Source organism: Periophthalmus magnuspinnatus, chromosome 15 (assembly GCF_009829125.3).
Source record: "Periophthalmus magnuspinnatus isolate fPerMag1 chromosome 15, fPerMag1.2.pri, whole genome shotgun sequence".
Lineage (NCBI taxonomy): Eukaryota > Metazoa > Chordata > Actinopteri > Gobiiformes > Gobiidae > Periophthalmus > Periophthalmus magnuspinnatus.
In genome coordinates this window covers 2318174-2333771 of record NC_047140.1, presented here as the reverse complement: position 1 = coordinate 2333771, position 15598 = coordinate 2318174, and the positions used below count along the sequence as shown (strand labels likewise).

General features: G+C 39.4%; 1 protein-coding gene across 1 annotated transcript in view; it reads left to right on the top strand.

The window, feature by feature from the left end:
* The window catches only part of LOC117382865 (disintegrin and metalloproteinase domain-containing protein 12-like), a 119486-nt gene that overhangs the window by 35949 nt on the left and 67939 nt on the right, over positions 1-15598 (top strand). The window contains exon 9 of the mRNA XM_055227466.1: positions 446-519. Within this exon, the coding sequence (XP_055083441.1) occupies positions 446-519 (74 nt within the window). The remainder of the gene's footprint in view (positions 1-445; positions 520-15598) is intronic.

The window sequence follows — 15598 nt, the reverse complement described above, 5'->3', positions numbered from 1 at the left end:
ATCCAGACATATGCCTAGACTCATATTATTTTTCTTTCATTTGATACAAAACTGTTTTCCTTTTGAGGTTGTATTTGCAGTTTTGATATTGAAAAGCAAACTAAATGATGCACAGATTGAACCAACTTTGAATTCTGTAAGGTTAATCTTGTTTGGAATAATGAGATGCAAACATTTTTTACACTCAAAACATTTTCCAAAACACCATTTCCAAACCCATTCAGTGCTGTAGCCAGACCAATCCTGTTAAGACCAGGCTGGAGGAAGCGGCCTTTCTATTCCTCTTCCGTGCACTCTATTGTACCTTGCCACATCCTGTTCTGTTTGTCGGAATAAGGTGAAACTTCACACAAACGCTGCCCTACGATCCGGATGGCTCAGATCCGCTCCCCAAATCCAAAAATCTCATGCTTTAGCCTTTTTTTTCTTTGTTTGTATGTTTCAGGGCTATCCTTCATCGCTGCAGCTGCTGGTGGAGGCGGAAGGAGAACAGCTGATCCTGTCCCTGGTTAAGAATGAGTGAGTTTTTCCTGCTTTATTAGTCACTGTTCACAACCCATAAATAGGGAAGACTACATTGATTAAAGTGAATATCTTGACTTGCACATGGATTAGTTTGTGGTTGAAGTGTCGAGTTCAAGTTTGAATTCTGATCGAAGTACACACTTGGCAGTCACATTTCCCAAATGTACTTTGAGAGCAAGCAAAAAAGTAGAGAAGAAGAAGAGCCATGGAACAACCAACTAAACTGCTGGGTCACTACTGATAAATACATCAAACTAGTGTCAAAATACTGTTGAATTAACCCTATGCACCTTAAATCTCTCTTTAGAGTAAATGATGGCACAATCCTCAGCTTTATTTGACAAAAATTGAATACAGTGGTCCCTCGCTATATTACGGTTCACTTTTCGCAGCCTCGCTGTTTTGCTGATTTTTTTGTGTGCAATTTTGCATGCTTTTTTTTACAGTGTATGAAGGCACATTGTGTTCTGCGTCCTTATTGGCTAAGGGACGTGCTGTATTTCCTGTACAGTAAAAAATGCGTTTAGCCAAATTTACATAAATGTTTGATGCTAGCAGTGTGGCTCTGAAATACTGGGGCGTCAAAAACACGTTGGACACCTCTAGTTGGACGCCTTTGCATTTGAGGGCAGACGCCTCCAATGCGCGTCGTGGCCGCTCTGGACGCGCATCAAGATGACATGTGTCCAGAGCGGCATCCGTTGCGGTCTGCAAGTGCCTTTGGATGTTTTGTTTTCCCTGTGTCTTTGTGAACGCCTCAGACCAGGTTGAGAGAGTGACTTCAGTGTATTTATTACATAAAACCCATCAACGGAGGTGATCAGATCTGCGGCGTGTCTGGGTCTGTGACTCACCTTTAAGCTAGCTGATGTGGCCGGCATAATTAAGTTGCCGCTAGTTTGTGGCTGATGTCTTTCCACTTGATAATGACGTTGCTTTGTCACTGGAGTGTAGTCTCTGATTGGTTGACGCTCCTCATCAAACGCAGAATAGTTCAGCTTTTTCAACTGATGCCTGAACGCTCAAGATGCGCCGCATCAGCGCCAGATTCGTGCGGCTCTGATGCTTGAAAACGCACCACAGAAAGGCAGCACGGCCAAGACTTGCCTCCACCATAGACTGTGCATGTGAACTCGACATAAAGAAGGAGGAAAATAACATAAGGACAACAGAAGCAATAAGTTTTAACAAGGAGCAAAAAGGGTTGTAACTGCAACAAGACCATCGCGTGGATGGAGTCTGCTTTAGCTTTGTGGATCAGTGACTGCAGGAAAAACAACATTACAAGACATTACAGTGGAGCGGCGCCAGGACGAGGAGGCGTGGTCAGAGTAACTGTGAAATACACCTGAGTCACCATTAATCATTTCTTATGTGTCCAACCTCATAGGTTGAGCATTAAATTAAAATTTGTTTCAGTATTTCTAAAAGCTATCATTTTTTATTTGTAGTATAGTAGTAGTATAGTATTTGGTTTCGGTTTATAATACTGTGTTTATTTTTTAAAATCTACAAGGTTTGAAAAAGAGAGAAATGTGAGAAAATGTTAATGCCTGTGTGAGAAAAGTGTATGAAGTGTGTGGAGTTTTATAGCCTTAAAACATTTATAATAATTGTAAAAAATAAAATTTAGATTTAGATTTCATTTATTGCGGGTTATTTTTGGGACGTAAGCCCCACGATAAACGAGGGAACAATGTAACTGTAAAATAAACCACAAAAGTACGTACATATTTCTTTATACCCTTGTTTTAATCATTACACTGCAAGTTTCTTATCTTTAATTTTATATTTTTTTCATATATTTTTGTCCTTATTTATACCGATGGATAATCACAAATTTAATCTACTGCAAATCTGTTGCCCACCCGATCGTTAATATATGTATTGATAATCATATCACATACACAAATGGACCTGCATTCCTAAATTAAGCTTAAGAGGGTAGGACAAGTTGTATATGTCTAGGCTATGATGAAGTGCTTTTGTTATTGGGTTCTTTGTTGTGAAGGAGACATAAAAGCTGTAAAAGAGGTTGAAAGATATATACCGGAAGGACATGCTTATCCTTGTGGTAGTGCTGTGTTCTGTGCTCTCATCACTCCCCCTCTAGCTTGCACACTGAACTGTGAAACGAGGCCCAGAGATCATGGGGAGTTCATAAATATGCAGATAGATAGGACTGGGGACGGAGAAGGAAGTAGTTTAACTTGTATGACATTTGGAGATATACAATTGTGTGAGAGGAGAGTTGCAGTGAAGTCCCAGTTCTGTCTCATTTGACCTTTAGCAAGAGCATTCATAGACTGTATTAAAAATGGACAGTGGGTTAGGTGTGGAACCACAGATAAATTTGCTGCAATAATAATGTCAAGAAGAGTACGGAGTAGTTTTATTCACTCATAGACTTGGATCCCCAAAAATGACTGAAAAATATAATTGAAAATAATTGCAGAGAAAGTCTATTTCCACATATGGACATGCACAATTAAACCAGATGAAATGAGCACTGTCTAATTGCCCTTTTATCTGCTAAGTGCACAAGAGTCAACTTCATTTATATTAGTAAAATGCCCACACAGCATTTTTAGCACCATAGAAAGGTCAGGAGGCGCAAGGGTGCAAGTTTAATCACAATCAAACTGAGACAGGAATTTGAAGATAACAAAGTATGCAGTTACAGTATTAGTAATATAATGGTCTGTGCAAAATGAAATAGATTATTCTGCCTTGATGGGATTCTGTTTTGCATTAAATGTTAATGTTTCTGGATGTGTTAAAATGTGCATGTTGGACTCCTGAGTTTAACAGCCCAAATCTGGGACATATAAAGTGATCTAATAAGACTATTTACTGGTCATAAGCAGCCCTGAAAGTCTCATAATGTTTTTGTTTATATAAAGCTGTTCAATGGTTACTTGAAAGATAAATAACAGCTACATAACATATTTTGATCAGTTTTGCCATATTTTATTTTTGTTTAAAGGAAATAAATGCTGTTTTTAGTCTCTGTACTGGTAGCGGATAGTTAAAAGTAGGGCTTGGCGATATGGGAAAAAAAAGAATCACGATTTTTTACCCATATTGATTGATCTCGATTTTTGATTCTATTTTCTTCCATTTTATTAAAAAAACCAAACAGTTGGCATGGAGAGCAGGGTGTCAGGATCACAACAGGTTTTTATTTTGTGTTGATAAGACCAATAATTCGGGAGAAATCCACATGTAAAGGTTGGAATGAGTTTGTACAATATATTAAGCTTAAGAGCATGGATGGTTACTGCGGCACATGCACACACACGCTACTGCTAAGCACATACGCTCGCTACCGCTATCGACAGAAACACATGCACACGCTCATTACCGTTACTGACAGAAGCACATGCACACACTCGCTACGCCTATCAACAGAAGCACATGCACACGATCGCTACCGCTATCAACAGAAGCACATGCACACGATCGCTACCGCTATCAACAGAAGCACATGCACACGATCGCTACCGCTATCAACAGAAGCACATGCACACGATCGCTACCGCTATCAACAGAAGCACATGCACACGATCGCTACCGCTATCAACAGAAGCACATGCACACGATCGCTACCGCTATCAACAGAAGCACATGCACACGATCGCTACCCCTATCAACAGAAGCACATGCATATGCTCGCTATTGCTATTGTCAGAAGCACATGCACACACTCACTACCGCAATCGACAGAAACACATGCGGGCTACCGCTATCGGCAGAAACACATGCACATATTTGCAACCGTTATCGACAGAAGCACATGCACACGCTCACTACCACTATCGGCAGAAACACATATGTGCGCTACCACTGTCAGCAGAAACACATGCATACACTTGCGACCGTTATCGACAGAAACACATATGTGTGCTAGCACTGTCAGCAGAAACACATGCACACGCTTGCTACCGCTATAGGCAGAAACGCATGTGCACACTACTGATGTTGACAGAAACATGTGCGATTTCCATGCACTAAGTTAGGTCTTAGGTTTCACTCATATACGGTTAGAAAATAGTCGTTGGCTTTTCTTAACATGTATGATAATGAAAAGAGGCATCAGAGGAGAGAAAGATAGAAAGAAGGTGAGGAGCTGTGGCTGGATCAGAAAGACGGCACAGACGGCACCGCACACAGAGGTACAGGGAAATAGACATTGGACTTTTAGGCAGATTTAAGTCAAAAGTTGTGAAACACGGGGGGAGACATAAAAAGCTGTCACAGTGACAGTGAGCGGTGACTTTTTTCAGTATTATGCGCTCTTATTGCCACAGGACTGGCTGTAGAATTGACGATTAAAATGTGCTCACCATATCAAGATTGACCACAGTTTAGATTGCGATCTATCGATCTTTTGATTTTTAGCACAGCCCTACTGAAAGCCATAGTATCGAAATTGGTATCAGAACGGAATAACCTGGATCAGTACTTCCCAATCAATTGTAACAATATTAACAAGTGTAATTAGATAATTTCCCAAATGTATTCTGCCCCATTTAACATATGATCCACGTAAACTGCTGCATAATAATATGTTTTAATGAAGTAACTGTTATAATCTTTATTTTTCTATGAATGTAGTTTAAACTGTTGGTCTGTTATTGACCAATGCCTGTTTCACTGTTTGATTTTTGAACTTTCTGTTGGTTAAATCAATTATCTTGCTAAGGCCTAAGAGGCAACTGCTGTGGTGATTTGGGGCTTAAATACATTGAATTGAATTTGAATTTTGAATTTTTTCCTGTTGTTTTGTTTTTGTGTGTAGGCAGCACGGTGGCTGAGTGGCAGCACTCATGCCTCACAGCAAGAGGGTTTGGTTCGATCCCCGGGTCGCCCAGGCCTTTCTGTGTGGAGTTTTGCATGTTTCTCCCCGTGTCTGGATGGGTTTCCTCCGGTTACTCCGGTTTCCCCCATCAACCAAAACATGAACGCCCTCTGAGACAACTGTTGTTGTGATTTTGGGCATTACAAAAATAAATGAATTGAATTGAATTGAATTTATTTAATTTCACTTGCACACAGCACAGGTGGACTCTGTACACTGAAGTTTGGTTTCTTCCATTTGAGACAACACAGCTCCACTTCCCAGGCAGAGTGACTGATGGCATTGCTGATTCAGGTCTTGTTCCAGCCAGTGTTTCTTATTCAGTGAGAGTGGAGATGTAATATTTTATCCTGCTGCTTTGGGATACAGCTATTGACAATGGCTTGATGGATCTGACCCACTACTAGATGGAGTGCCAGTACTGGTAACACTAGAACAAACACGCATCGACCTCTCTGATTTGGTGTAAGATGTGGTCAAACTTGGTTCTGTGGTTGTAATTATGTTATACCTCTCCCTTTTTGCTCTTCTATAAATGTGGAGTGTAAATGAGTGATTGGCACCACACTCGGTGACAATTGTGGCTAAAACTTGTGAAGTGTCTTTGGGCAGAAAAGCACTATAAAATACATGAGTTATTATTTCTAATACATTTGGATATTGTAGAATATTTTAGGTAATGAATGCTGAAGTTACTGTAAAAGAAAATTTGAGTACCAAGATAATCAGAATAACATAATAATGAATTTACTGTAGCTCTTTTCCAGACGCTTTTGAACTTGGTAGTGGTACTATTCCAGCCACAGCTGCCATGGTGACTAAGCAATGCTGCCAGTCTGTGCCATCAGCCCCTCCGACCTCCACTCATTCACACACCACATTCATACCAGGCAAAGTGGATGTGTCTTGCCTAAGGACACAAGAATAGTTTCCATTAGAACCACTGTGGCACCTGGTATTCCCACTGGTCTTCTATCCAAGTATTAACCTGGCCCAACCCTGCTTAGATTCAGATCAGATGAGATTGACATTGATTAAAACTAGTGAGGACGTGCGAGTGTATACCAGTGAGGGGTGTTTTGAGCTTTACAGTGTGATCTATTACAGCTCCAAATTCAGATCATATTTTAGATTTTTTGAACATATAACACTGCATAATATGGGTCCTTTAAAAATCTATTGCCATTGAGTGACCCCTCTCTCTTGTTGAGTTTCTACTGTAGACCTGAGATGACCCCGATCAGCTGCCGTCCCACCGTCTGTTCAGTCTCTGGCCTGGTAACACACTGCCAGTTCCATCCGGCCTGTCCTGTCAGCACAGATGTGTCCTCTGATACAGCCCTAGTGCTTCTGAACAGGTGCTCCATGACCCCTAGTGTGGACCGCCTTTGTTTAGTGCGTGACCCATTTATTACACAAGGACGGGGAAGTGCGCAAGAAGGAAAATTATTAGGAGCCTTGAATCAAATGCCAATTCTAAGCTGCAATAAATCTCCAAGGTTTGATTTAATCTAATACTATGACAGATGTCCTCATCCCATTGGGAGGACACAATCTGGCACTTCAAATGCAGATAGTTAATAGTTTTTAGTATGGATCTTCTGGTTACACAATTAATAGAGAAAGGTTTTTTTTAAGTTTTTGTCTGGATTTGATTTGAAGACATTCACCTATCATGCAATTGTATTTCTCAGTTGTTCCTCTTGAGAGGCAAAATATCTTAAAATCACGACCCAGTCCAAATGCCTTGACATGACATCTGGACTGTGTCGACTTTTTTTTAGACTGATACAACTCCTGATGATCAATGTCTGTTTTTCAATATTTGAAAAAGTATGGGCTTAGCATTATGTTAAATGTTATTTCAGCCACCAATGACCCAAGCGAATAGGAACATACTGACATTACTGAGGCTGGATAATTCAGGGCTATTACTTGAATTCTGTGTCTTGTATAGGGCAGCACAATATATTGCAGTCAAATTGAAAATGCAATTTGAGATTGCAGTTAATTTGATTATTGAATGTCCTCTGTAAATAACTAAATATCCTGTCTTGTTACAGAACAATCTTGTCGTACCTGCAATTTACACCTTTACAGGCATGTTCTGAAAGTCATAGTATTAGTTTAACAGTTCATTTTCCAGTCCTGGGGTTGTTTCACTCTGAATAGAATTCTACTTTTTAAATGTATTCCAAGTCTAATTGTATTTACGCGTTTCAGTTTTTGTTTTTTTTTCCCCCAAAATTGTGCAACCCTAGTTTAGTACTGACATAACATTTTCCTAAAGAATCTAAAAAGAAATCAAGTTGAATACATCCATGGAGGGTATTTCCAATAGTTGGTATTGTGCAAATATATCATATTATCTTACCTTTTTATTTAATTGATTTATTCTATTTGCTCGAACTGACGAAATGGAACCAGAGCCTTCAACTCATGTATTTATCTGCCTCTTTGTTCTATCTAATAGCCAATTGTCTACAAAATGTTAGTGCAGTTTATGCTCTGTTTTGGCAGCCATATATTCTATAGTTCCTGATTGCGCTGAGACTATCTGCTTCTCTTGGCACCACTTCAGAGCCCACCTGTTCCAAAGCCTGTGTGAAATGATTGCGCTCTTCACCAGGATAAACAAGCCACCGGATCTAATTAATAAACTGTTGTTTGCTAACACCTTGGCTGTGTCCCACTAAAGTTGTCCTTTAGTGTACATACATAGAAGTGACGAGAAGAGTAAGTGGACCTCCGGTAGTACTTATGAAACTAGTAACCTTGAACGTCATTCTTGCGCTTACTTCTAGTATGGCATGGCACTCTTATCAGCACACTGGTGATAAGAGTGGTTAGCCATGTCACAGAAAGAGGTGTATCTAGAGCTGTTGTGGATAAAGAATTGCCCTTGTGGTAACTATATGTACCTCAGCACCTCTCTGTGGTGTATGCAGTACAGCACACAGGCCCAGTATATTTACTCTAAAACACATACAAAAAGACCAGTTTTATAACAAAGGCATCATTAGATAAGCACTAGTTGTAGCCCTACATGGAACCCTTCACTTCATCAAATCCTCCTTTCAAGTCCATATCAAGCAACTCAAACTGATCAAGTGGAACCCCGCATGGATTAGAAATACTTGCTGAAAAGGACAATCTTATTAGTGTCTGGGTCGAGGGCATTTATTGCATTACACAAGCTCTCATATTATTAGGTACTGTTTGTTGTTTTGACACTCTTTACAGACACAATTGTCCTTGCATATTTGCTTATTGTGGCATTTCATATCCTACCAAAAACCCTCTCCACCATAACTTAAGCTATAGGTTACCTTAAAATAGTAAGGTTTGAAATTTTAGTATTGTGACTTCTAGTGCTCTCACGATACTTACATTTTGAACTTGATTTCGATGGAATAGACTCAATACTAAATACCTGTTGATTAAAAAAACACAAATTTTCAACATTGCATCATTGTACTTTCTCATCCAGGTAGAGCCCATAGTGGGCCATCGGTGTAAACTAGTCTAAGTGGGCATATACTTGCTCTGATACACTTCAAGATCATTCTACAGTTATGCAGGAAAGGTTCATTTCTGTTCACTTTTTTAGTATAGATACCTGTTTGAATGAGTATCTGAGTGATATGACTTTCAACACTGGTTTTGGTATTGATTTTCAATGCTTTTGACAGCTCTAGTGGCTTCAATATCTTAAAATCAATATATACTGCACTTGGAAAACTTTGATCAAAGATTTGTGCGTATAAACATCTGCACAGGCTAGCAACTTTCATCCAGGTTGTTTCTTACAATTGTTTCAAGATGTTTTCCATTAGTCATTTGAGTTCCCCTCTCCTATAGAGCTCAGGGAATGCCATGTCACATAGAATATTTGTTGCAGTGCTGTGAGCTGCGCACCGCCTCAGACCTGCGCCAGCACCTCCCTCTCTGATGTATAGCACTGATCAATGGCTCTGCTGCAGGTTCACATGATTAATGACTGCTGTATGGGACATTCCACATTAGTCTTAATTAAAGACTTCAATGGAACTGTCTGGGGGAGGAAGGCTGCCTCAAAATGAGAGCCCAGGAAATTTGAGATGTCTACCTTGGCCCAGTTTGGGATGTGGACAGCAGTTTGGAGTTATTATCTCCTAAAAGTTGTAAGTTTATGGTTTTTATTTCATATTTGCTGTGTTGCATACCTAGGAAAAGAAAAATTCAAATCTGTCAACTGGACAAAAAGTAGTTTGAGTGAAGACGTTTCGCTGCTTATCCATGACGCTTCTTCAGTTCTGTGTTGCATACTGTTTGCATATTTTAAAAAAGATACTCAGAATTAACATGTACAAATATGATGTATTTGAAGATGTTTATGAATAATCTTTCAACCTGTGTACAATTGTTTCATCTATTTCTTAGTCTCCACCAAACACTTGTTTTGCAATAACTCTAAGATCAGCCTTTTTATGACTTTTTGGTCCTCATGTATAAATAGCATCTGATATTCATTCACTTAAACAATGTGTTCAAAGTAGCATTATAAAAGTATGTTGCATAAGTTTCTCATTGAAATGTGTGGTTAATTACTTGTTAATCTCATCCATCTCATTGTAACAGCGGCCACAGTTGAGAAAAGCTCAAGTGTCCTTCAGTATTCTTTTTTTTGTAATGAAAGACCCAGTGCACAAACAGCTGTTGACACAGTTATTCATCCCAGGCCCATTCAGCTAATCTTTAGAAATAATTCTGTACTATCACCTCTAACACAAACCTAATTAACTGCTCAGATTAGCTCTCAGCTGTAGACCATGCATTTCCAAATGAGAACATTTCCTTTCATTCTTCTACGACAGGAAAGAAAAGGAGGAAAGAGTCTTTTGAAACGCACGGCCACATCCAAACAGAATCATTATGTTTGGGACAAAATCCCCATAGCAACATCCTTCATTCGGTTTCTGTGGGAAAAATGCACTCGATTTCAATAACACCACTGACAATGGACACAGGATCTTTACAATACAGGATGGCACAAGCACAAAGGAGGTATAATACTGTTAGTCCAATAGCAGATGGTGAAGTGTCTCAGTTTTGGAATGTTTGAAAAGGATGTCCAAGCTAAGAAGGGTTCAAACCTAAGGCAGGACAGCTGTTATTGCTGTAAGGTCTAGGTGACCTCCATAGTCTGTATAAAGAAGTGGACTAAGTGAGTGTGACGTCATCCACAGCGTTCAGCTCCAGTCAATTGAAGTTCATTGAGGCTAGCAGTTATAGGGCGAATTTGGAGCTAGGCTCCAAATTTGTGATTCTGTCCACAAGTATCATAGCAACCAAAGAGCCAAATGCCCCTTCCATCTGCAAAACTGATTCAGCAGGGGGCAGGCATTTAGCAATGCTATCAATCAAATCTGTTGCTAATGCTAACGGGCGCGACCTCAGGGAAAGAAGGCGGCTGATTTGTCTGTTATTAATGTTCATATCTTGAGTTACAGACACAATAGCGAAATAAACGTACCAGGATCATGTAGAATGGGTCAATATGGACATTTTAAGACCAAAATGACAAGCCTGAGAGCAACAGGGTCAGAGAGAGGGGTGGCAGTTTTCTAATGTAAGGTGAATTAGAGCCATGATTACTTCCTATTTGGAACACGGTGGCTAGTCGGTTAGCTATGTACAGTCTATGGTGGCCTCCTATTCTAACTTTTTTTAAATTAGGGTTGTTTTTGTTTATTACATGCCCTGTACCTGTTTTTCCCATGTATTTTGTCAGCTCTTGAGGTCAAACATGTCTTCTGTGTGCCATCTGCATCTAATTATAAAGCGTTAGCATGCTAGTTGCTGTTAGCTTTACTATGAAGACTCTTTTTAATTCATCTGTAACATAAGATTAGTATATTATTTACTTTTTTCTCACGTTTGTCTGTGATAATCTAAAACTGGAATATGCCCTTTAGATAATCATTTGGGGTTTTTTTGTTGTTGTTTTTTTTTTTCAGCAATTTCAACACTTTAACCCAAAACCAATTTCAAATATGAGTTTTCCCATTTCCTCTGTTGGTTTGTGATGGCTGATGTGCCAGTGCTATCTCTCACTGACACATCTTCAGGGTCTACCTCACCTTTACCTCGTTCCTTCTCTTGTCTCACCTCCCACGCCTCTCCACACACACAGCCTTGTGTTCTATGCTGCTGTTCTGTCACTGCACAACCCTAGACCTTGTCAGAGCCAAACCGCTGAGGAACATTGAACCACAGCTTGGGTTTGTGCCAGCACATGTGTACCTGAGCCAAGGTGCCCAATCTCATGCCAAGTCGCTTTGTTCAGACTGCTGCAATCTATTCACCTATTATTACAAGGTTAAATACAGGCAGCAACAAACTAAGGGATTAGCTCCTAGCTGCTTCACAGTCTTTTGTTACACCTATTTGCATATGTTTTAAAAATAGAGCAGGGCAATATGCTTTGGATGGCTCCTCCTTCTTTAATCCAATCAGTTAATTGCTTTGCTAAGCTGTGTTAAGTAAACATTTGTGTTGTATACAATTACCTTTTCTAAGATGGCACCAGTGTTTTGACAGCCTTCATTTAGCAAATGGGTGAACAACGCTTATTGCATGCTGTGACATTTCTTGTTTGAAAATAAGTCCAATCAAAAGACATTTCACTTACAACATGCACACATTTTACTCTGAATTTTTCAGGTTTGGATTGATAATGCTATGTTTGTGTCAGCTCCCTGATTTCATTGGGGTATAGGATATTACATTTTTTTGTTTTTTCACTTTTACTCAAATAAACCAAACCAGTACATCAACTAACTGTTACTGATAAACTTAATGCAAACAATGTTCCCATTTCGCCCTCTGCCATATTTAATTAGCTGATGGCAGAGTAGCATGTGGCTAAGTGTCCTTGGTGGGAAAGTTGGCCCCTCTTGAAGGACAACAAGCAGGGAGTCTGAGGTGTTGCATGGAGAAAAGAGTAGAGCGGCACTATTTTGACTTTGCGAGTGATGCCAAGTAACCAAGTTAAAAAGTGTCTAAACTTAACTTTTCATGCAACAATGATCAATTTTTATGTCAAGAGGAGTATCAGTCTGTTTTCTGTATACAAAACATTACATACAGGATACACATAGGCAGGATGTCACCATATGGCATCTTGTATTTGTTTATACCTATTTTTAGTGCTCTGCAGGAGTAGGAAGGATGTTATGGCCACCATGCAAACAAAATAAACATTTACAAACATGTGCACGTTCGGCTTGTTCTCACTGAGGCACACGCACGCTGAGTGGATCATCTCCTAATTTAAACTGATTTTAAATAAACATGGAGGGTGCAGGGAGCGGGTCACCTGTCAAGGGTACTAGCTTACAGGAACGATTAGGGCTGTGCTAGCATAAGCACTTTTGCTGCACCTTTTCCTTAGCCACAGTCTAATCCACCTATTCCTGTATTATAAATTAATTTGTAGTACCACTAGAGTGGATTAAACGGTTTTACTACATGGGATGCATACACAACTTGGATTAGCTGTTAGCTTCTTCTCAGAAAAACATGTGAAATGTAACTATTTAGTAATGGAACCAAATGAAAGAGTTTGATTTAAAATTCCATAAACATGACCTAATTGTGTCCCCAAATATGAGGTAGACATGTTCAGACCAAATTTATCTTTTCATGATAACAACTGTAAGGCTGATTTAAGGCTGACATGTTATAATTTGGCATTTTGGTTTTGACTATCCAGTCAGAAAGTGGAATGAGTCTCATATGAGTTGCCAGTAGGCCTGTCATGATAACAAATTTTGAAGTTTGATATATAGCTGAAGTAAATATAAGCGATAAACGATAAACCAATATTGAAACAAATTTCTTCCACTGACACAGTAACCCAAGAGCAGATTTAAACCACTAAAAATATTCTAAATGTACAATCTTGTTGAAAATCATGAGCTGCAATAAATAAACAGCAGAATGAAACACTGTAGTACTTAGACTGCATCTGTAATTAATTATTCATTCAACCGTTTATGGCTTAAATCTTATTATATTGCCAAAAAATAACCAGACATCTTCCAGTAATGCAAAGAAAATGTACACATTGACACATAAAAAATGTACACATAAATATTGACCCCAAAAATATGTTCCAGCTTTTATGCATTGAACAAGAAGTTCAATAATGTAATCATTGTGACAGGCCTGGTTGCCAGTTTCTACAACTAAAACCACTTGAAAATGTAAGGACTCTACCTAAACCCCAGCAGACAATCATAAATACGTTAGTGCAGCCTCTGCAGCTCAGTGAGTAAATCCTTGAGGTTCTGAGCCTCACATTGCCTTTTCCATATACTGAGAATGAGAAAACTATATTCATTCTCCTCTATATTATATGGAGCTTGGACACTAGCAGCCCGGGTTAATTTAATTGAAGTGTGTACCATATTTCATATAAATTCATATAAGTAAACGTGTGCTTATGTATATGTCAAAGTGGTAACCGTAACTGACCATTGTTGCACATAGTCTCAGGCTGACCTAATTATATTGGATCTTATCTGAGGTACTGTTGCTTTAGTGAATGAGTCCAACGATTAGTCTATCCTTGGCATATTAGTGTTATTAGTGTTATTTTTTGGTCATATCCTTCCTAGTCTCCATGCTATTTTCAATGCTCAAATAGCCACATACGTCAAAGGAAGGCTGAACTATTATCACAAAGTAGGTAATCAGTAAATTAATGGAAGTTCTGATACGGCTGAGTGGGGTTGTTGATGATGCATAATGTCTATATTTATCTAGGGACGCATCCATCTACATCAGCAGGAAACAATGTGACGAGTGAACTTGAGTTATCACGGCCTCCCTCGCTACACAGAGATCACTCAAGATTATAAAAAACACGCCTGACCTTCGCAGATATGATAATGTGCAAGCCGGGCCACATCTGTCTATGACTTCATCCTAGCCATAAGTTTATCATCACATAAAAAATCCCAGAACTGGAAGAAAGCCAAATTGTAATAAAAGCATAGTCAAAAGTGTTAATTATCAACCGTGCAGAAGGAATAGCTGTTTGCGTGAGTCTCTCTGCTCTGCTCACAGAACAGGTCATTTGTATTGGGCCCAGAGGACTCCTGTCTCTTGCCCGACAAGGCTGAGCGCTGCATCTGGTTTTACATTGCACAGGTGTTTATCGGATACAGTTAATGCAAGCAATATCTCCTGCCAGGTCCGCGTAAAATGCTGGGATTATTGACAGAAGCGCAGAGGCAGCCTGTCGATATGAGCAGCCACCATTCTGCTACATTTTAATTAGGTTCTGTACATCTGCAATGTGTTCTGCATCCTGTACAGGCATAGATTTGATGGCAATAAATCTTTATTGTGGAATTTAATTTACACCATCAATAGTTCCAATCATTGTGCAACTCCTCAAAACAAACCCATAGAAGGTCAGTACTGAGGTGTAGAAATCTGCCATTTGTCAATTATGTCATGCTGTCTATGAGTTTGTCCATTGATCATTTTTAAAGTCACTGGTACTTTTTTTAATCAATAGCAATTTGCATTAAATATTGTCTTATATTGCCTTTAAGGGCAGAATTGGGCAAGTTCCAGGCATTCGGTGTAGCTGTGGTAGAGTTCGTTCCATAAGCCTGAAAGTCATTGGTTCAATCCCCTCTTTCGTTTGTCAGTTTGTCCTTGGGCATAAACACTTAACCTCAGTCTTGATGCACATCAGTGTCGATGCACACTGTTGGTGAGTGGATGGAAAATACTTTAATAACATTGCTGGCTATTTTCTTTGACTAGCTAACACCAGTTTTGTCTGTGTAATTTGTAAAATCCTCTAGTTGATACTTCTAATAGCAAACTCCGAATAGCAATGGCAAAATTTCACCTACATTTTCAAGATACACAATTGCTCACCAGACCCTTAGCTCAACGAGACTTATAAACCATTGTTTGGTAAATTCCGTCAAAGGAAATGTTTAAAATTCAAAACACATTTGAATCTAAACCAAGATTAAGGTGAGGGTGCACTTCATTGTCCCCATTGGGAAATTTGTCCTGTGCATTTGATTTGACCCATCGTTCCGTGCCGCTGGGGCATCTCCTCAGGAGCATTGAGTACCCCAGCGCAGTACTTGGGGCCCATGTCCATGATCCTGTTGCTAGGCTTGGCCAGGACCTAGCTGG